General features: G+C 39.9%; 1 protein-coding gene across 4 annotated transcripts in view; it reads right to left on the reverse strand.

Annotated features, from left to right (window-relative positions):
• Positions 1-2,844: 2,844 nt before the first annotated feature.
• KIT (KIT proto-oncogene, receptor tyrosine kinase) overlaps positions 2,845-20,801 on the reverse strand; it is an 82,703-nt gene continuing 64,746 nt past the window's right edge. Inside the window, exons 8-21 of one of the 4 annotated variants that reach the window (XM_055294671.2) lie at positions 19,834-19,948; positions 17,502-17,683; positions 16,210-16,316; positions 15,996-16,122; positions 15,614-15,718; positions 15,420-15,530; positions 14,059-14,209; positions 12,118-12,206; positions 11,540-11,667; positions 10,350-10,472; positions 6,948-7,059; positions 6,737-6,836; positions 6,279-6,384; positions 2,845-5,130 (exon numbers count right to left, since the gene is read on the reverse strand). In XM_055294671.2, the coding sequence (XP_055150646.1) occupies positions 5,002-5,130; positions 6,279-6,384; positions 6,737-6,836; positions 6,948-7,059; positions 10,350-10,472; positions 11,540-11,667; positions 12,118-12,206; positions 14,059-14,209; positions 15,420-15,530; positions 15,614-15,718; positions 15,996-16,122; positions 16,210-16,316; positions 17,502-17,683; positions 19,834-19,948 (1,685 nt within the window). In that variant the 3' untranslated portion in view covers positions 2,845-5,001. Of the gene's footprint in view, positions 5,131-6,278; positions 6,385-6,736; positions 6,837-6,947; positions 7,060-10,349; positions 10,473-11,539; positions 11,668-12,117; positions 12,210-14,058; positions 14,210-15,419; positions 15,531-15,613; positions 15,719-15,995; positions 16,123-16,209; positions 16,317-17,489; positions 17,684-19,833; positions 19,949-20,801 lie in introns of all 4 variants that reach the window. The other 3 variants (XM_055294669.2, XM_055294668.2, XM_055294670.2) reach the window with 3 other exon arrangements.

The raw sequence follows: 20,801 nt of genomic DNA on the forward strand, positions 1-20,801 counted from the left end.
ATATGGAAGCCAGCCAGTTTCAAGTGCTTTGTTATGGCAGCCCTAGGAAACCAATACACTTTTCTTCATAAAGGTTCACTCAAAGGCTGCCCAGCTGGTGCTTCCTGAAGCCTTGCTCATCCCGAGACCTCTCCTGTGGGGCATTTTCTCATGCAGACCCTGGTGCTGCTGACCTTCTCCAAGACCAATGTGGGGTGGCACAGTCTTCCTGTCTTCAGCTTCTGCACCTTAAGCCCAGAAGCTGCTTGTCAGCTGCAGCTCCTCTCCCTACTTCTGAATAAGGAAGAGCACTCCTGCCACTTTCCCTTCCTCTCCACCCTTCCTCATCTACCAACGCCCTCATTCTCTTCTCCTTGTTCCCACAAAGCCTTTGTATAGGCTTCAGTAAGGCTGTCCGAAGGAATGTTTCTAGTTCCCCTTTCTCTTCTCCCCAAAGCGCCACTCCCTCATGTGAAATTAAGCTAACTTCACTAGCTTCTGTCTCCTTCTATTTCCTCTCTTTCTTGGGCCCATTTCCTCCCAAATGGATCTCTCTCAATCCAAACACTGATGGGATGTTTAATTATTTGTTCAAAAAGAACCACTCTTGAAATACTGTGCTAGCAGCTTCGGGGGTGTCTGAGATGAAGAACATCTGTCTCTCAGGAAGATGGAAACTTGGTCATCATTTAAGGTGGTCAGGTAAGTCTCTCTGCAGGCTAACACCAGTTGATTCCTATCAGCTTGTTGGAGAAGACTGTGACTTCTAAGGCACCTGGGCTCAGTTGGAGGGTGTGGTGGCAGATGAGTGGTGTCTGCATGGCTAGGGTGGTGGGAGACACCGGCATGGGAAGACCAGGTGTTTGCCATCACTGAGGTACCCATCTGGATTCCAAGTCTGGCTTCACGTACTGCTCTGTGAACTTGGGCAAAACACAACTCTTGCAACCTCTTGGGCTGGACAATTCAATATTTAAACAAATAAATGATACCACTGACACCAGTAACCCTGGCACATACGGGAATTTGATGTTAACCGATTTTAAGTCTGGATATAGTATGGGTGGGGACAAGAGCCAAAATAACCAAAAAATCAATTGTAAGAGCCATAAGAAGTAAAGAGTGTTGTGGTAGTTCAGCGACAACTTCCCACTGAGATGATTTTGCTGGTCTTCAAAGATGGGGTCTTGCTGGAGAGAAGAGACAGTAAGCAGTCTGAGAATGGAAGCAGAGAAGAGCATGGGGCATACTCATGGGCCTTCGATAATAGGAGAGAAGTAGGAAGGAAGGCTGGAGCAAGAATAGAGAGGTTTGAATTCCTGGCCAAACACTGGGATTAAAAAAAAAAAAAAAAATCACCACCACCACCCAGAAATCTTTATAGCAATGTCAAGTTTTACAGCACACTTGTATAATACTGTTTGCACCTAAAAGAAAATTAGAATCAAGCTTTTGACTGTGTAATTTTATATGGGTTATGTCAGTAGAGGAACACCGCCCTCCCCGCTTAGTAAGGTGAATTGGCCGTGGCAAAACTTATTAGGCATATGAACGAGCTGGTCTCGACAGCTTCACATTAATACATCAAGGTAGACACTACTCCCACAAGCTGAGATTTCAAGAGCTAATCTGCCTAATGTCACACAACGGTTAAGCGGTAGACACAGGGGTGGCACTGAGATTCTAACCAAGTTTGAGCCTGGGCACCAAGACCTGGTATTACTTTCCTATGAAAAGCTAGGCTGGTAGGAAAATTAGCTAGACTCTTAACACAGGGGCCTGTCAACTGCTTCTAACGCAAATTTCTCACACATGACAAAGGCTAAATGACAGTGAAAACATTTGGAAAGAAAAGACTTCTTTGTTTCGTGGTCAATTAGCATTCATTCCTGTCTGTAATAAGATAATGGGAACTGCCTGACTGAAATGTAGGTCTGTTTTTCACTGATTATTGACGCATTCCTTGCCACACAATTCCCTCTTGATTTTAAAAGGATTCCTTTTCATTACAGGTCACTTTTCACCCCTTCCCTGTCCTTTCAGGAGACATTTCTGCAGGTGTAGATGTCACGTCAATAAAGGCAGTCCCGACTGAGGGTGTGTGGGTGCCTCGTTCTTCATAGGAGTATGGGATTCAGGGTGCTTCCTTTGTTTCAAGCTGAAGAACTCTGAGCCTCTGTTTGGGTTCCAGTGGTCTGGACGGTACCACTTGGGTATGCAGAATGTTTCACCCACATGACAGCACCCAGCTCATACGTACTAAGCACCTCCCTCCAAGTAGAAGTGGAACCTAACTGTGTTCCAGAAGCAAGTAAGAATAAGGACTTCAGGCGGAGCATGAATATCTCATTTTGAAATAACCTCTCTTCAAAACCCAAGCCAACAAGAATACAAGCCACTTTCTTGGGATTCCTCATGTCAACTTGGTCTATTATTTTACTGTTCATGTTTTTAGACAGTCTCTTTTGGGAGGAAACATGCCAGTCATATTAGATTAAGCCACATGAAATTGCTGTTATTTGACCATTATTTTGCTGCCAAAAATGGCAGCAAATTCACATGAATACCAAAAATTCACATGAATCAATCTAATAATAATCATAGCTATGTGTAAAATTTTTAGAATGTTCTCTGTATCTATTTTTCTATTTAAATAGAGACCTCAGGTTGTAACACTAAAATGAGAAAATATCACACGTATGAAAATTCTTAATATCTGTTGAATCTCGAAGCATGTAAATCCTAGTGTGATCTGATAGCCCTGCACATATTTTATGAAAACTGAGTATAAAACTTTGTCAGGATGAATGCACTTTAATGCTTTAAAGTTTGATCTCACGAATCTCAACAATCAAATGACTCCACTTGATTTATATATGTACATTTTATTAGAATTCTTCAGAACTGTCAACAATTGGACAACATACAGGAATAAAACACGTGGAACACCAACATCCTTTAATCTTACACCGCTTATGTATTTACACATAAAGTTACTGTATATATAAAAAATATTTTCAAGGACTCATGGGCTTGGGAATATTCAAAAGACATTATTGCTACATTTCAATATTTACAAAAAAAGCCACAAAATAATTTCAAACATTAAGCCACTGCAAAGAAACATCTGATGTAAGAAAAAATTATAAAAATATAAACTTTCAAGAATATCCAAGACAAAACTCTCAATGAAGTGCCCCTGAAGTACCTAGACATCTATAACTAACAACCACTTTTCTTAGTATCATTGAAGTCAATAGAAACACAAAGGAATTTTTCAGACAAAGTATGGCAAACAACAATCTCTTGGGTGACAACACAACCCCAAAATCTGTTAACTTTGGAAAGGTGCAAGAGCATAGTACTCCAGTGCAAATGGTTACTTCCAGATAATGGCCACAGTTCTCTAAATGTAGTCTAAGAAACGTAGAAGGGGGAAACCATAAAGGCAACATACCTGAATCTTTCAAGACGACACACAAACTCTGCCATGTACATATTTGCCTTTTATATTGGGCAGTGAGAAAGGGGAGTTTTTTGTTTTGTTTTGCTTTTAAAGAGGTAAACTACAAGAATAATATCCAGGCTACAGTCTAAAGGGTAAAATTTAAATGTTTCAGTGAGACAGTAGCATTATGGAAGGTCTAAGGAACAGGTACAGTAAGATGAGTCTAAATAACAGAGTGCCTTAAGTGCAGGTGGACTGCAAATACATAGGGACTGATGCCTTCCACTTCCTCTGCACCGCTATGGAAGCTTCTGGTAAGCTACTCTAGATAGCTATGTGGAAAGAAACAAGAGCAGTACTAATAATGAAAGCCAAGTTACTTTTCGGGTACTAAAGGACCCTCTTGGACTCAGGGCAAAAATACCCCTCCAAATATTTGTCTACACACATACAAACGTACACACACATATATAGATACTGGCCCGGTGTCCAGGACATGCCTGTGAAGGAGGCTAAACCTAAACTTTATTTCCTGCTACATAAGAATTCAAACTAAGACGGCAGTGTCTTCTCACTCCTGTGAGAGCCATGCAGTGAAATCAGTAACTCTGTCAAACAGCATCAAATCCATTGAGTACAATGCCATTCTGAAGCTGATAGGCTTGTTCCACAGAATCTATAGAGTAAGTTCATCAGCTAAAAGAGGAGATTTTGTTCAGACTGTGCTTTGTGGTTATATTGTTTCCTTAAAAAATGGTATTAACTGTTTCCTTCAAACTTATATGGCTCTTAATCTACTTCTATACACAGTGGACATAATGCCAGGGTTGTATACAGAAACAAAACCTTATGGTGTTTTCCCCTCAAATGTATGAACACGGACAATTTATAGATGCGTATATACAAGTGCTGGCTAGGGAGGGCTTCTCTCCAATTCAATGCTCTAATAGCAAACTCTATTTAAAAACCAGGTCAGTAGTATAAAAGCTCATGCAGTGGTCCACAGAAGAGCATCTTTTGTTCACACTTGGGGATCATTTTTTTCACGGCCTATGTCTCATTCCCAGCATGAAATACTAGATTTCTTAAGCCCAGGTGTTCATACTCTGTCCTTTGTTCTAATGATGTTCTGTTTTCCACATAAAGGACTTAGGTTTTCAGCTTCTAATCTTGTATCATCATACTACTATGGATGGTTCTGAAGGCCAAATGTGATTACTATCATTTATTCAGGTAAACTATCAACCATATTTTTGGGCAGAATTGGAGGAGCCTTGGAAAGGACTCTGGCCCCCAGCCCATACCTCCCTCACTTTTTCCAAATCAGAATGTTTTCTGTTCATGGTAGAAGCTATGTTGCTATTGGGAATATATACAGTTCGAACCTTTGCAATAGGACGGTGGCTGATGACAAAAATCATCGACCACTAAAGTGTGCTCAGAAAGACAGGATTGCAGTGGGGTGCCCACTATCCTGGAGTTGGATGCAAGTCGAAAGAAAAGAAAATATCCATCATGGAAGCCAAAAGAAGAGGAGATCATTCCTGGAGGGGTGACCCAAACACTCATTCTGCTCAGACGTCGTCGTGCACAAGCAGAGGCTGGGAGGAGGAAGCGGTGCTGCCGACAGAATTGATCCGCACAGAATGGTCCACCACGGGCTTCTGTCGGTTGGGGCTGCAGTTTGCTAAGTTGGAGTAAATCTGGGGAAAACAAGCCCGTAGTCAATACACCAGTCCCTACAATGAACACAGCAACAAAAGGCATACTTACACTGTCAAGATCACAACCGATGGAAACTCTTAAGAGAGAAGTGGTTTACAAGAACTTTGTGGCCAAAACCCAAGTCATACTGACAAAACAAACACAAGCTTGTTTTCCCCTTCAGTTTTCCAAGGAAATAACTGTATACAAGAAGTGGGGACAAAACATGCACAAGCTTAGCTCTTCTAATAGGGCACACCAGGCAGCAAGCACTATCTAACCTATTTAAAAGGCTTGTAAATCTCTACAGCCAACTACAACCCAACAACCAATGTAATTTGCTGAGAAACCCATGGCCCTTCCAGGGGTCTCTTGTCAAGAATCAAAGCAACTGGGTGGAAAATGCTGTTTAATTTGAAACATGCTTTGACACCTAGAAGAACAAGCCTTAACCCAAAAATTATCAGTGGTGTGCTATTAGGAAAGGAAAGATAGCTCCAAGCACACAGCCCAGTAAAGAAAGCAGCTTAAAAAAATCTGAGTCAAAGTATCACTAATTCTTGCTTAAAAGCAAGAGAGGAAATAATGGATTTGAGTTTTCATTCCCCCACGCTTCCCAAATCACTGGGAGGGATCTCCCAACTTCAAACAGCTCTTCATTCTATATGGCTTGTGGGCATGACAGCTATCTGCCATTTTCTGGCTATGCTTGTTTGATCAGAAGGCTTATTTCACTGCAGTAACAAGCTGTCTTTTCTATGCTTTTATTCTAGTTCACATCACCCCAACCCTCCAAAGGATGCATGGCCCTGACACGTGAGAGGGAGAAAATACTGACCCCATGACCAGCATTTGAGATGGGGGAGGAAACACGGCAAATCCTTATGGAAACTTCTACTTCCAGTGAGTACAAAACTCTCCACCCTTCCCCCTCAATCTCACATCCTTCTTTGGCTCAGAACAGGAGGGCTGGGCAGAAAGAACTGGTTTCCATTGCTTTACTTCCCCTACCTGAAGCCCAATTTGCAACCTAAGATGAGGAGAGAAGGGGTTGGGAGGTTAGTCCTCACCCTGAAAGCCTGAGGAGGAGGAGGACACACCTGGAACTGGGAGAAGGGGGATCTATGCCTGGCCAGGGTATACTCACGTGATTGGTGCTCTCTGAAATCTGCTTCTCAATTAGCTGAACAATTTGCTTGAACGTTGGTCTTTTTAGGGGATCCGCATCCCAGCAAGTCTTCATTATGTCATACCTGTAAGACAAGGGCCATTTCCTATCCCTCCTCAATGCCCTCAGCTTGTTTTCAAATGTATGGGCATCCAGCAACTTCAGTAATAATTCCAAGGCTATGCGACTGGACATACGGACTGACGGACAGATAACATAAAACACTGCATGTATGAAATGTTGCTGAAACTTTCTGTATTTTTGGTGACAAGAGATTATGAAAATAAACTACAGAAATGACATTTGACCAGTGTCATAAAGAATCCAAGTGACATTTCAAACTGTGTTATGAAAACCCTCAACATCTGGGTTTCTGTCTTTAAAAAGAAAAATAAAAGGGAAAACGTGATCTAAAGGAAAAACTTTTTGGCTCTTACATTTCTGCAGGTGCATGTTCAGGGCTGAGCATCCGGAAGCCTTCCTTGATCATCTTGTAGAACTTAGAATCGACCGGCATTCCAGGATAGGGGCTGCTTCCTGAGACACAGTTTGCAAAGCAGTGTTAATCACAAGGAAGCAGCACACCAATGAAACCTCAAGAAGATGCTCTGAGTCTAATGAAGGTGTCTTTGGCAAGGATCATTTTACCTAAAGAGAACAGCTCCCAAAGAAAAATCCCATAGGACCAGACGTCACTTTCAAACGTGTACACACAGTTGAAAATGCTTTCAGGTGCCATCCACTTCACAGGTAGTCGAGCCTGTAATAGAAGCACAACAGAGTCAACAATGTTAATTCAGAAGCTCAACAAAACTGAACAGAAGATATTCTTATAGATGCTGCTGTTGCTGAAATGTGGGGTGATAACTTGAGTACCATCTCACAAAAACCTTTTACCTATATGATCTCAGATGATCCCAATCACCTCTGAAATACATGGCTCACAAGTGCATTATCCCCATTTTAAGATGTGAACACTGTGTCAGTACGGCATGGAGATTGAGCACAAACGTCAGAGACAGCCAGACATTTTAGCCCTGGTTCCACCATGGGCCTTAGGTAATGCAGAGATTTGTTAGTTTCCACTGAATATGTCCCTCTCCTTCCTTAAAAAGACAAACACGGCCTCTCACAATTAGGACTACATTTCCCAGCCTCCTTTGCAGCTAGCTAGCTGTAGTCAGGTGACTCGGTTTTGGCCACTAAGTTGTATGTGCTGTATGGCAGCTTCAGGAAAACCTCCTTACAATATAGCTGGCACGTGCCCTCTGCCCTCTCTTCTCTAGTGCAAGGGCCCCCTGCCTTCTGGATGTGATGGCTGGCTATCTACCTGGTGGTCATCTTGGACCATGGACATGGGGGTTACACCCAGGAATGGCTAAGCATGGAAAGGAAAGACTTGGCCCGGGTACTCCATGGAATCTTTATACCAATCCTGGCCTGCTACCCCTAGACTTCTTTTATTTTGGGTTTTCTGTCAAAACCCAAAACTTTCTCTAATACACTGGGAAAGTCACTAAAATATTTGTAATTAAGCCTCAGTATCTTCTTCTGTAAAACAAAATGAATACTTTTAATTTTATGAATTGTCCTGCGGGTTAAATAAGATAATGTGGGTAAAAATGCTTAGCACCGCCTGACTCAGTGCTATCTGAAAAATTGCCTAGAAGAAAGGCAAGTACTTGATAAACAGTAGTGGCTTGTGATCATGACTCTTTGGAGAACTCTCTCCGTTAAAGTTGAGCTAAACTTTCTGTAACTATTCCTTTTAGATGCATTCTGGATTCCCAATCTTAATCTGCCATAAAAAGCTAAATCAGTCCTTCTCTTAATCCACTTAGGATTGAAAACTGGGAAAGCTTTTTTTTTTTTTTTTTGGTGTTAAAGTTATTTTAGTCAGTTTACAAAAACAAAACAAAAAACTTCCAATATCCCTTCCCTTCCTAGATGTTGTGCTAAAGTTCCTATAAGGGCTCCTAACCTGAGATCTATGGGTGTCAAATTCAGGGGCCTGTGAACTTGGAAAGGAAAAATGACATCCTTATTTTCGCTAATTTCTAGATGAAATTTAGCATTTCTTTAAATTACTAGCAAAGGTGATAAACCACAGTAGTATCAGCTGTACCTGTGACTTTGTCATGAACAGGAATCATAAATATCTTCATATCCTATTAAGTCTTTACAGGTATCTCAAAATCATATTTACATTAATCACCACTCTAAAATTACAGTGGTTTTTAGAAAAAATAGCAAAACCCACAATTACTTTTACACCAACCTAACAGAGCCTGTTACTGTCTGTAGTAAACACATGTACTGACATATCATAAATTTACTTAGTATCTTGAGAGCTATTTCGATTTAACTGTTTTCCTTGGTATTCCTATGTATTTCATCATAGGCGTTGAAAACAGTGTTCCGATAAGGGTTCCATAGGCTTTACCAGACTCTAAAAGGGGCCATGACATGAAAAACAATGAAGAACTCATGTGAAAGGAAAGAACTTCTGAGAACCTGACACAACAAGGAGATCTCAAACGATGATGACAAAAATGCGGGGCAGTAACATATGTGAGTTTCCTTGTTCTTATCTTGTTCCAGAAATTCTCCTTACCCACTAGCCTGGTGAAAGCGACATCTGTGATTGGTTAGTTCAAATGACTTGAACTGGAGTCTACAATCTGGAAGCCTGATAGAGCCAACCCCTCTTTGTCAATTCAAACTAAGGTCACTAACCAATAACAAGACAGCACGTAACCATCGTCATGATTATTTAGATCGTAAATAAGACATCTATGAAGAATAGTCACAATATGTCTGGCACTGTCGTAAGCACTTTACATATATTAACTCATAACTTTCTGAGTCAGGAATCACTATTATTCCCAAGGGAAGAAAAACAAAGATTCAGAGGTATTGGACAACTCTTGACAAAATTACACAGCCATGAAATAATGGAGACAGATTGCAGAATTCATCAAGACTGGGCCTGGAGGCTGCCACCTTCTTCCTCCTCCCTTTGGTCAATACTCAGAATACTGGATAATTAAAAACTTATCATTCTTCCTTCCAAAATTGCACCAGGATGAAGAGAAGTTGTTTTTATTATCACTCCTGATGATAATATCTAGCTTCAGGGCAGCCTCTTCAGGAATTCATGCTTTGGCCAGGAGATAAACACAGCAACACTCTTACAAAACCAAATCGAGTACAGGCTACCAACAGAGACGCCATAGTGATGGGGGGAAAACATTACATTATCATAAGGGGCACAAAAATCCACCTCCAGGAATAAATCTGTACTGCAGAAATGGGCCGAGGAAGATAGGCAGAGAAGAATATAAAGGGCAATACAGTTTTCCATGGCGATGGGATGCCACTCTGGAAATCACAGGCTCTGATTTCAGCCTCTACTGCCCTGTGTCACCTCAGATAAAAAGCACTAAAATATGCTATGCCTTAGTTTCTCCAACTTTTAAAATAGGAAGGTGCTGCAATTATGGGACAAGGGTTTGTTCTGAGGATTCAATAAAAATTGGCAAGGAAATACAGCACTTTGAAAAACATTTGCTATGTTCTACAAACCCATTATTACTTATGAACCTATTTAATAGCTCTCCGTGTATTCTAGGATCCAACATTCTATATGGCTAACTCTGAACATGATCTTAGATTTTAATATTTTTCACACAGCATGTCAATCCCCCCAAAATTTCTCCTGCTGTGACCTTCAATGACCTCATTTGTTACACTTGAACAAAATCAAGTTCATTGCTATTCTCAGGCTATAATGAAAATTAAGGCTATTTCTGTTTCCTTCACATGCCCCATAATTACACAATTAGAATTAGGACTTCTACTATTGAATGTTAGTTGTAGTAATGTTCAGTATACCATGCAAATTTTGCTGAAGTACACTTAATTTGACTGCTAAAATGTGTGATATCCCTAGACAGGATTTACATTATGAAAATCACAGGAAACAATTTTTATCAAAAGTTGAAACTAAAAATCCTTTGCAGGACTGTCAAGCAGAGAATGGGTACTCACGTTTCCTTTAACCACATAATTAGAATCATTCTTGATGTCTCTGGCGAGACCAAAATCACAAATCTTTGTGATCCGACCATGAGTAAGGAGGATATTTCTGGCTGCCAAGTCTCTGTGAATACACTATTAGGTTGGAGGAGAAAAGAAAACCATTTAAATTCACTTTAACTTGTAAAGAGTGAAAACTAACTTTTTAATATTAGAGTGTTGCTTATATTATAAAAAATCTGATACTTTTGTTTTAAAGTATTCAGTACACCAAAAACAAAAATCAAAAGTACGCCTTGAATGATGTTCACATAATCAAGAGTCTAATTACTATAATCTCTTTCAAAAGCAATTCTAGTAAATGCTGTTTTCTTCTCAGGACTGCTTTCATTCATAGGGAAATACATAAGAAATAGTCATATCATATTGTTTAAACTGAAAATTCATTTTGCATGCATCTCTTCGAATGTCCTTTCACAGAGTTCCCAACATGCCTTTGCAACTTCAATTTGACATCTCCCAAGGACACACGGAAGAAGGTCTTTATTTCAGCCATCCTATATCCTTTCTTAGTTTGGTAATTGTTGGGAAATGTCACCCATGACATTTAAGGGTAAGACTGGTAACTCATTCTGTTTGGTTAATCTTACTTCCTAAGGAATTCCTCTCACCCTTCCACAGACCATGCTCCTGGTTTTGGTTCCATCATTCTTTCCATTCCTATCCTTCTCTCAAGTGTTTATTACTCTCTCTGACCCCTTATTTCCTGACACTTCATAAGCCACACATATAATATTTGGATCTAACTTCAATAAAACTCAAGTCTATGCTTCACCCCAAGCCTTGTAACTATGAGGTACCCTCTGCTTTTACTGATAAAATGATTCTGTTCTCTAGGAACATATCCTATATCCTAAAAGCCAAAAGTTTTAAAAGAATTTCACTGCATATAAAAGAATATTCATAGAAAAACTCATTTAGACAGGCTTGTACTTTACAGCTTATAAATTAGAGCAGGAATTCCAAAGAGACAGCAGTTGGAAGATGAAGAAACTAAATTTCCTCTGCTTTTGGTTACCACACTTCAAAATGACACTCTGCATTCTAACTATGGCTCTAAAATGCTCTGTTCTCAAAAAAACAAACAAAAAAAAATCAAAAAAACAAAACACAAAACTCTTTTGAGAATCACTCCCACTTACATTCTTGGAGGCGAGGAAAGCCATGCCCTTTGCCACCTGGTAAGAAAAGCTCAGCAAGTCCTCTAAGTCTAGGGCCAACTCGTCATCCTCCATGATGGCGGGAGTCACATCTCTTTCTATGTATGAGCCTGTGAGGAAGAGAGGATTTTTCTTAGCAATTAAAACCATAAAGGTTAGGAAAGGAAAAGACAGTGGCAATGACATACAAAAGGCTGGTAATGAATGAAGTAATGTGAACTTGCAGGCAGATCACTTCCCTGGTGTCCAAGAAAGGTAGCTGCTGAATCACAAAGTTAATACTTAACAATCCTAGGCTGGGTTACAAAATCCGTAGAGAAGAGGGATGGCGAATTAATGCAAAGATCCCATATCTATAGTAAGATGCTCAGGCACAAAAACATATGCTCTGACCCCAAACACCCACTTGCAACCCTAACTGCCATTGACCATTGGCATTGCTACCGTAAAGCAGAACTGGTCTGCATCATTGCTACTGGGAATGATGGTATATTCCACATTAGCATGATATATATACTCTCCGTAAAGTTACTCTTGTTGCTTGATAGGTGGGTACTCACCTATTCTCGCAGATCTCCTTTTGTCGGCCTTGGTTGGGACAACATAAGAAACTCCAGGTTTCATGTCCATGTACTCGTTAGTACTATCGCTGCTGGGAGAGATGCAACAAGTCATGACTGAATCAAAGTGGGACGTGTAGAAGGGCACTCACGGGTCAGGCTCTACCTCCTCATCCCCTTTGCTACATAATAGACTGGACCAATTTGAGGAAAGTCATGTAAAGTTTGAATAAAGAGTTTGAAAATCTTGTTCTGTAAGATATGAGTTTTTAATATTTGATATTGGGGTCCACGCCCAGAAACTAGGTGTCCTTTTTGTGTTTAATCATACAGAGGACTCAGGTTAGAAATTTCCCATCTCTTGACACAATGAATTGAATGGGAGACAGAGAGCCAAATATGGTATCCCGTATTACCTCAAACTCTCTAAATGAGCCCCAGGAGACAAGATGAAAGAAAGACAAAGAAGAGCTTCCAAGACGGGTTATGCGGGAGGCAGAGATCGTTAACATATAGTGACTGATGGAAGAAGGTTTAAAAAAAAATCAAGTTGGTTCAGATAAACACCAATAATTTGGATGATTTTCTGAACCATCTGGACCTCTTCAATCTGCAACATTTGGCTGGAGACTCTTCAAGATTTCTAGTACTTCCTGCTTCTGATTAGCATAGAAACACCATGACAACAATCTCCTTCAGAGCGTGCTGGTGGTTCCAATCCCATATGGGATCCCAAAGCACAAAGAACATCACACAGGATTGAACAATTTAGGCCATTATATCAGAAAGTTAAAGGATATATATAGGGCCAAGGTTTCGGAAAGCAGCAAAATGGCTCATTTCTTCATATAATGAGCACATGCCCAGGAGAAACTAACAAAAAGTGGTTTTGTACAGTTTCTACTACTACTTTAAACTACTCAAGTTTATAGGATTAAAAAAAAATAAAAAGTTTCACCTGGGGTTTTAAACTTTAGCCAGAGGTACAGAAAAGGGCTTTAAGAGGTAATTGCCCATCAATAATATTTACTGAGGTCTCCTTGAGGGCCTGGTGTCAAGAGTTCAGGAAGCAATGTCTTGCCATTGCAAGATGCAGTGGATATAAAGTGCATGAAAAGGATAGGAGAAATCTACCCCACAACTGCAGCAATATACAGTATAGGGGACTGGGCAAAATAACCATGACTTCTGTTGGACTGGGTACATCTAGGAAGTCTTCTCAAATGGTGGCTCTTAACAGCATTTCCAAAGAAAGAACAGGCAAGGTATGAGAAGAATTCTTTTCTGGTTGTAAATCAAACTCGAAGCTCTTTATACATGATTCAAATTCAGAATGGCATCGATGATGAAAGAGATGAGAATAATGTCCAGAATTTTAAAAAATGTGCTGGAGTAGTTATGTCTTCTAATAGCATGATGAAATAAAAAGGGCAAGAGGCAAGGTATATAGGAATAATACAGAGGTCGATGGCAAAAAGCCTACGTGTAGAGATACGTTCAGAGCTCTCTGTCATTCTGCTAAAGGTTTTAAAGGGACTTTACTGTGGCAACTTGAGAGACTTTAGCATTTTCCCTATAAACAGTATCTCACTGGAAACATGCATATAGTACCAAGCTCAACGGTATAAATGGAAATACATGCAGGACAGAACCGTAAGAGAAACAGATATAGAATTCATTCAGTTGCATGGAACTAAAGTGTAGAAGAAAACTAAAAACGCATTTCTTAAAAATCAGCAAAAATCTAGGTTTAAGTTTGAATCTTTAAAAACACAATTTGAACTTTCTAAACTGTTAATTACATTTAAATGATTTAATAATTTTGATTTCATACCTCAGAGTACCTCAGTTCATTTTTTAAAGAATCAGCCTTGATTGCAAACCCTTATGACCCCATGAACTGCCTGTCAACAGCTAACTATTTATGTAAATCAGTCTTACCAGGAAGACTCCTTTGAATGCAGAAGATTCTTATAAAGTGCAGCTTCTGCATGATCTTCCTGCTTTGAACAAATAAATGAATCACGTTTTCTTCTCAAAAAATTCAAAAGATCACCATAGCAACAATATTCTGTAATGACCAGGGTGGGCCCTAAAAGCACATAAGAAAAGGTTAGAAAGAGGGTGAGATATATAGATTAATTCTGCCTCCCATAAAAATACCCAAAGGTGGTCATGGCCATTAATATTCAGCTTCAGTGGATAAGCCTACTTAGTCCCAATACAATCCTATATATTAACACTGCTTATCAAAAAAGCAGCATTATGTGGAGTAACATAAAACAAGCATGCCTCTTTTAACCTGAATTTCTAAGTGACATTTAGTATTTGGGGCCAAGCATGACTGCTGGTTTTACAGACACAAGTTACTGCTTTCAAAGGTTCTACTATTATCAAGCTTCCTACGTGAATCCTTTGATTCACTTCTGTTTACAGCAGGGCTTCACACACTCTCTGTGACGTTATTATGGAAATAATGAAGGCACAAACTGCGGCATAGTGGGAAAATCAGCCACAAGGAGCAGCCAGCTGGGACAAGACTGGAAAGCGAGTGAAAACCTAAAATGACCTGTGTTCTGAGCGCTACTAGTTGAAAAATTTTTTGGTGTTATGAATGTTTAAACTGTAGTTTAGAAGTAACAGGCAACTAATTAACTTGGGTAAGAAATTTTCTTGTGAACAATTCATGATGTGGTGAAGCGACATTTACGGGGGTTATCTGAAGACATTATATGAGGCTGTCAACTTTACCGTGGATCTCCAGAAATAGCTCATTTTACACATCTTTGTTTCTTTCAACTGAAATACTTTCTGCAAACATCACAGACATCCTTGATGGGAACCTCAACTAAGGCTTCAAATTGGGAACTTATTTTTAGAGAAGTGAAATGTTTGCCTCATTTGGTGTATATGTGAGAACCAGTAGGCTTAGGGGCCTATTTTAAATTGTAGTATGCAAATTAATATTAACCCTTTCAGTGGCTAAATATGATCAAGAAATGTACAAAGCTTACAAGATAAGAGAAGCCTTCTGGTCGGGATGAGATATTCAAGAGGCTGATGCTGTTGATGTTACAAACACGACAATAACTAGTGTATGTCTGGGCTGTTCTACCCCATAACGATAAAATTAAAATCTGCATCCTTCAGAACAATAAGGAAAACAAAATCTAGCAAGAGAGAACAGTCTGGGTAAAAAAATCTTCCAAGCAGTTTATAATCTAGCATTGTCAAAATCATATTAAAATGTCATGTTTTGATAACTTGACAGACAATAAAAGGCAGTTTGGACATGGCTTTACCTCCGATGGTGCAGGCTCCAAGAAGATTCACAATATTCATATGATTACCAAGGTAACTCAGGACTTTGAGTTCAGACATGAGGGCCTCCCGTTCTGTTAAATGGGCACTTGCTAAAATTGGAAACATGCATTTTAGCAAAAAGCACAATTGGCAAACTGATGTCAAGTGCATGCAGTACCATACAGGAACTTACGTTTGAGCATCTTTACAGCGACAGTCATGGCTGCATCCGACTTAATTAAGCCATAAGCAGTTGCCTCAACAACCTTCCCGAAAGCGCCAGCACCCAGGGTTTTCCCTGTAGGAAGGAAAACAAGGTACGTGGTGATGGTGCTGGTGGTGGAATTGAAGGACCATTTATGTAGTTTCAAAATCAATAAAGGAATTAAACACAATTTTGTCTAGAGACATTTTCCTACAGTGTTCTCTATGCCAAACCTGTCAAAAGGGGTGCAATTTCACAGAAAACTCATTGTTTCAGGTGGAACAAAACAAAGGAAGCCACTGGAGTTCCTTAAAGGCATTGTTATGTGTACCCAAAAAGGTGACATGGAAAGCCCCTGTTTCATACTGACCAAGACTCAGCCTGTTTCTGGGAAACTCCCATTTGTGGTCATAAGGAAGTTGTGTCGGGTCTATGTAAACATAGTTGTTTCCATTTATCTCCTCAACAACCTTCCACTGTACTTCATACATGGGTTTCTGCGGGAAGAAAGGGAAAAACAGATCCCCTTTTAATAATTATTGTCTCAGTCATTAGAGCACTCTGGAGAGAGAATAAATGGTTACCTGTAAATATTTGTAGGTCAGAATCATCACAATAATGCACATCATGCCAGCTACGATTACGAAACCAATCAGCAACGGAGTGAACAGGGTGTGGGGATGGATTTGCTCTACAATGAAAGAGAAACGTGGAATCACAAACTTTGGCAGGATGGGATCTCTACCACAGCCACTCAGTCCCAAACTGACCCACCTCCCAACTCACAGCCCATGGCAGGATGCAAAGCTATGTGAGTCTCAGAGCTTCACCTTGGTTACACTGTACTCTTGTTATTCAAATGAATCTTTAAAATATAACTTGAAACCACAATACTGCAGAATAGAAGTTGAGATTTCTGCAGAAAAGGAATAATTTATGCTGTTTTTCAATGAAAAGCAACATCTGAATGCACTTTGTACTTCAATCAAATTCCTGCCTTGTACAACTTTAAAAGAAGAAGGTTCCTTTATGGACGGTTTATATTTTCTTCCTTACGCTTTCCTGTATTTTCCAAATTTTCTACACTGAGCGTGAATGTCTTTCACAACCAAAAAACATTTTTAAGATATTCTTTTCATTGCCCTGTCTGAAAAATCGATGATGTATAACAATGGAAGATTCTTCCCCTCACTACTGAAAACCTGAGAAAATACGCCACTTTTTGGCACTAGTCTTTGCCGACTCAAAAAACCAAAACAACAAACAAACAAAACTCCAAGAAGGCCTAAAAAGTAAGTGCCCCGTTTCTTTGTCTTCCCACTTTGTACCAATTCATCAATTTGCCCAAAAGATCTTTTAACTTGTTAAGAGAGTTAGTCACACACGAATCAAATTTTAAATATTTTAAAGAAATAACTTGCTAACATGACTTCATAAAGGCAGTGTTAACTTTTGGATACAGTGTCTGGCAAAGTGTTAAGATAATTCATTTAAAATAACTGAAACTTTTAATTGAATTTAAATTTTAGATTGTTCTAATTCTGTTTGGGTGTAAGGTAAATATATTCCCCCCATTTGCTTTCTCTACCCCTTTTTAATAGAGACAACTGTAAATATACAACTAATTATATAATAGAGACACACATACATATAAAATATATAAAGTAGCATGGTTAAAATTGCTCTGGTAAAAGCATATACTTAAGCTAGTACAAAATGAAACTTAGTGAGTTTGATGACAGTATGGTGTGATGCACATATTACCAGAAATGACATGCTCAACGTTGGAATGAACTTAAAATCATGACTGACATGGTAGACAGAGCCTAAACATCCCCTTAAATTGGATTAAAAAGAAATATACCTTTGTTGTTACCTTTAAATGCAAAGTTAAAATAGGCAGAAGTCTTGCCCACATCGTTGTAAGCCTTACATTCAACCGTGCCATTGTGCTTGAATGCACTAGAATCTATGGAACTCTGAACCACTAGCTTTCCAAAAGGTGGCCCAGATGAGTTTAGTGTCTGCACATCCACTGGCAGTACAGAAGCAGAGCATCTAAAGGGAAGAAAACAAAAGCCCCGGCTTACTCTAGGAAAATATATGTCAAACACTTGGGATGTGGCATACTTTTAAAACAAAGTTAGAGGTTCATAATCAACAGAAAATGTCCTTTTATAAGTGTCTAAGAATAAGCACTCTGATGACCTAGTGGGTGAAAAAAGCACTGGGGAAGAGAAGAAAGGGCAGAGGAGGCTTTGGAGTCAGATGTGGTTTTGAATCCTGATGAGTTACTTTAACCCCCACCAAGACTGAGTTTCTACGACTGTAAAACGGGGATAGTAATACCCATTACAGAGGGTTACTGAAAGGACTGGAAAGGAATTCAATAAAATGGCAGGCATATATGCTGGTACACAGTAGATCCCTAAAATAAACAAGCTTCAAAAGGGTACATGAATGGTTGAAAAGAAATAGCATAGAGGAGGAAAGCATAAAAAATCTTCAAGGGGCCAGGCACAGTAGCTCACATCTGTAATCTCAGCACTTTAGGAGGCCGAGGTGGGCAGATCACCTGAGGTCAGGAGTTCGAGACCAGACTGGCCAACATGGTGAAACCTCGTCTCTACTAAAAATACAAAAATTAGCTGGGAATGGTGGCAGGCGCCTGTAATCCCAGCTACTTGGCAGGCTGAGGCAGGAGAATCACTTGAACCTGGGAGGCAGAGGTTGCAGTGAGCCAAGATCACTCCATTGCACTCCAGCCTGGGCAACAGAGTGAGACTCTGTCTCAACAACAACAAAAAAATCAAGGATGTAGACCGGAAAATAGTCAAAGTGAGGACCAAAGTTTGAGTTCTAAGCAGGAAGGCCTAGTTGTACTGCAGGTGGCTGAGACCACCACTGCAAGGGATCCTTTTCATGAGCCAGACCCCAACTTCCCTATTCTAAACACCTAGCTATTCTCTGTTTCTCTTCTTAACACCTACATACATTCATTGTTTATTCCATCTATTATGTGTTTCTACCCACTAGAACAAGCTTGTCCAACCTGCAGCCCACATGTGGCCCAGGACGGCTTTGAATGCGACCCAACACAAATTCATAAAGCTTAAAACATTATGAGATTTTTTTGCAATTTTTTTTTTTTTTTTAGCTCATCAGCTGTTGTTAGTGTTACTGTATTTTATGTGTGGCCTAAGACAGTCGTCTTCTTCCGATGTGGCCCAGGGAAGCCAAAAGATTGAACACTCCTGCACTAGAACATAAACTCATAAAGGCAAAAAGACTTGGGTGTGTTCTATTAGAATAGTGTCTGGTACACACTTGCCACTCTCTGTGTATCTACTGAATGAATGCCTATAACCATGGGGCTCGCTTCTGCTGTGGCCATTCCTTCCAGGGGCCTTGAACCCTACTTAGTATTCCCCAAAAGAAAACACTCTCCTAAAACCCAGCTGAAAACAGCAATCCGATGTAACCCCTTCCAACTTGTTGTGATAAAGAGGCTTATTCCATGAAAAATAAAATTTCTGCAATCATACTAACTATTCAATTGTGATGTTAACCTGGGCTTTTAAAGCCTGAGCATAAAATAGCAATTGATGGATAAAAACAGCTGTGGTGACCCCACTTTCGTCTTCAGGTAATGCAAAAGGGCAATTTAAGGCTTAAGTGTGGATGGTGAGGGGCAAGCAGCACAGTGCCAGATGTTCTCTGCTCAGGGGCTGGGCACCTAATCAAGAAGAAACCCTTTTTAAAAGCGGTCGCTTGCAAACACCATATGTATGTTGTAATTGTGCGATCATTACTTTTTGGTAACTTGGCAATTAACTACTGAGGTAATTTTTTCATGATAACTACAGTCACATTTCCCACACACATTACCTCCTGTGTATAGAATGGAAATCTAATTACTCTGTCCTGCAAAATTGCTTTATCTACCTGCAGGCTAGAAATTGCATGATAAATCCAGAAAGATAACCACCAAAATAGAGAAGTCATTCAGTAATCATTTTTCAGCAAACAAAATTAATGTCTACCAAGAAATATAGCAATTATCCCTTCTAAAAAGCCACATGGCTAGAAAAAAAAACAATAATCAAAACAAAGCTTTTTTAAAAAAATCAGAAAACGTATTTGAAATTCAAGTGAATTGCAGTCCTTCCCCTCTGCATTATAAGCAGTGCCAAAAATAATCATCTCACCTCTGCTCAGTTCCTGGGCAAAAATACCAATCTATTGTGGGCTCTGGGAATCCTGCTGCCACACATTGGAGCATGCCATTCACGAGCCTGTCGTAAGTCAGGATTTCTGGTTTTGCTGCAGGAAAACAGAAGTGGCCATATGTCAGAGTGCTGAAAAACCTCAGCAACATTCACTTCACTCCCTCTCTACTCCCTGCAACCTTCCTGAGGCTGCTGAGGAGCCTGAGGGAGCATGTTCAAAGGGCAGAATCTGAACCAGGGAGTGGAAGGTACAAGCAGGCGGCTGTCAGGGTCCAAACCCAGAAAGGCTTTCCCAGTGACAGTGGCCCAGCCCCAGAGGGGATGGCTGAGGAAGAGGTCGCAGGGCCAACTGCAGAGTTTCTCTGCTTTCAGGGAGTGGGGATCTGAAGACTGCTTCTAATCAAGACTCTAGGACTCCAAAGTGTTCTATAGGTAAAAATCCACTTTAAAGGATTCCTGCCAATGGGATTTCAAGCAACTGTACCTGCCCTAGGAATTTCAAGTTATTGTGGGAACTGGAAAGGATGAAATTAGGAGTTGTTAGAGGAAAAGATAAGCCCGACTCTTTTGCTCTTACACGAATTTTCTCCTTTTGGGGGGTGGAAGGGTGGTGCTGATTAAAAGCTGAATCACTCTATTTACAGGGAAGCTAGAACATAGACAGCAAAATGCAATACAGGCTTTACTTCAAATCTTTGTTTCAAATGCAAAATATGAACAGAAAACTAGAAGAGAAAACCAGCCCAAGATTTATACATTTACGTATATATGAACATGAATATATAAATATATATATATATATATAAATCTGAATATATTCACTGAAACCGCAGAAATGCTCTAATTCGGTATTTCTGTGTAACTACAATAACCAGCTGACACTCAAGAATTTCTAATTTTTGAAGCTATTTACAAAGTGAAAGGAAGATGCACTTGTACTCGGTGGT

This window comes from Symphalangus syndactylus, chromosome 10 (assembly GCF_028878055.3).
Source record: "Symphalangus syndactylus isolate Jambi chromosome 10, NHGRI_mSymSyn1-v2.1_pri, whole genome shotgun sequence".
Lineage (NCBI taxonomy): Eukaryota > Metazoa > Chordata > Mammalia > Primates > Hylobatidae > Symphalangus > Symphalangus syndactylus.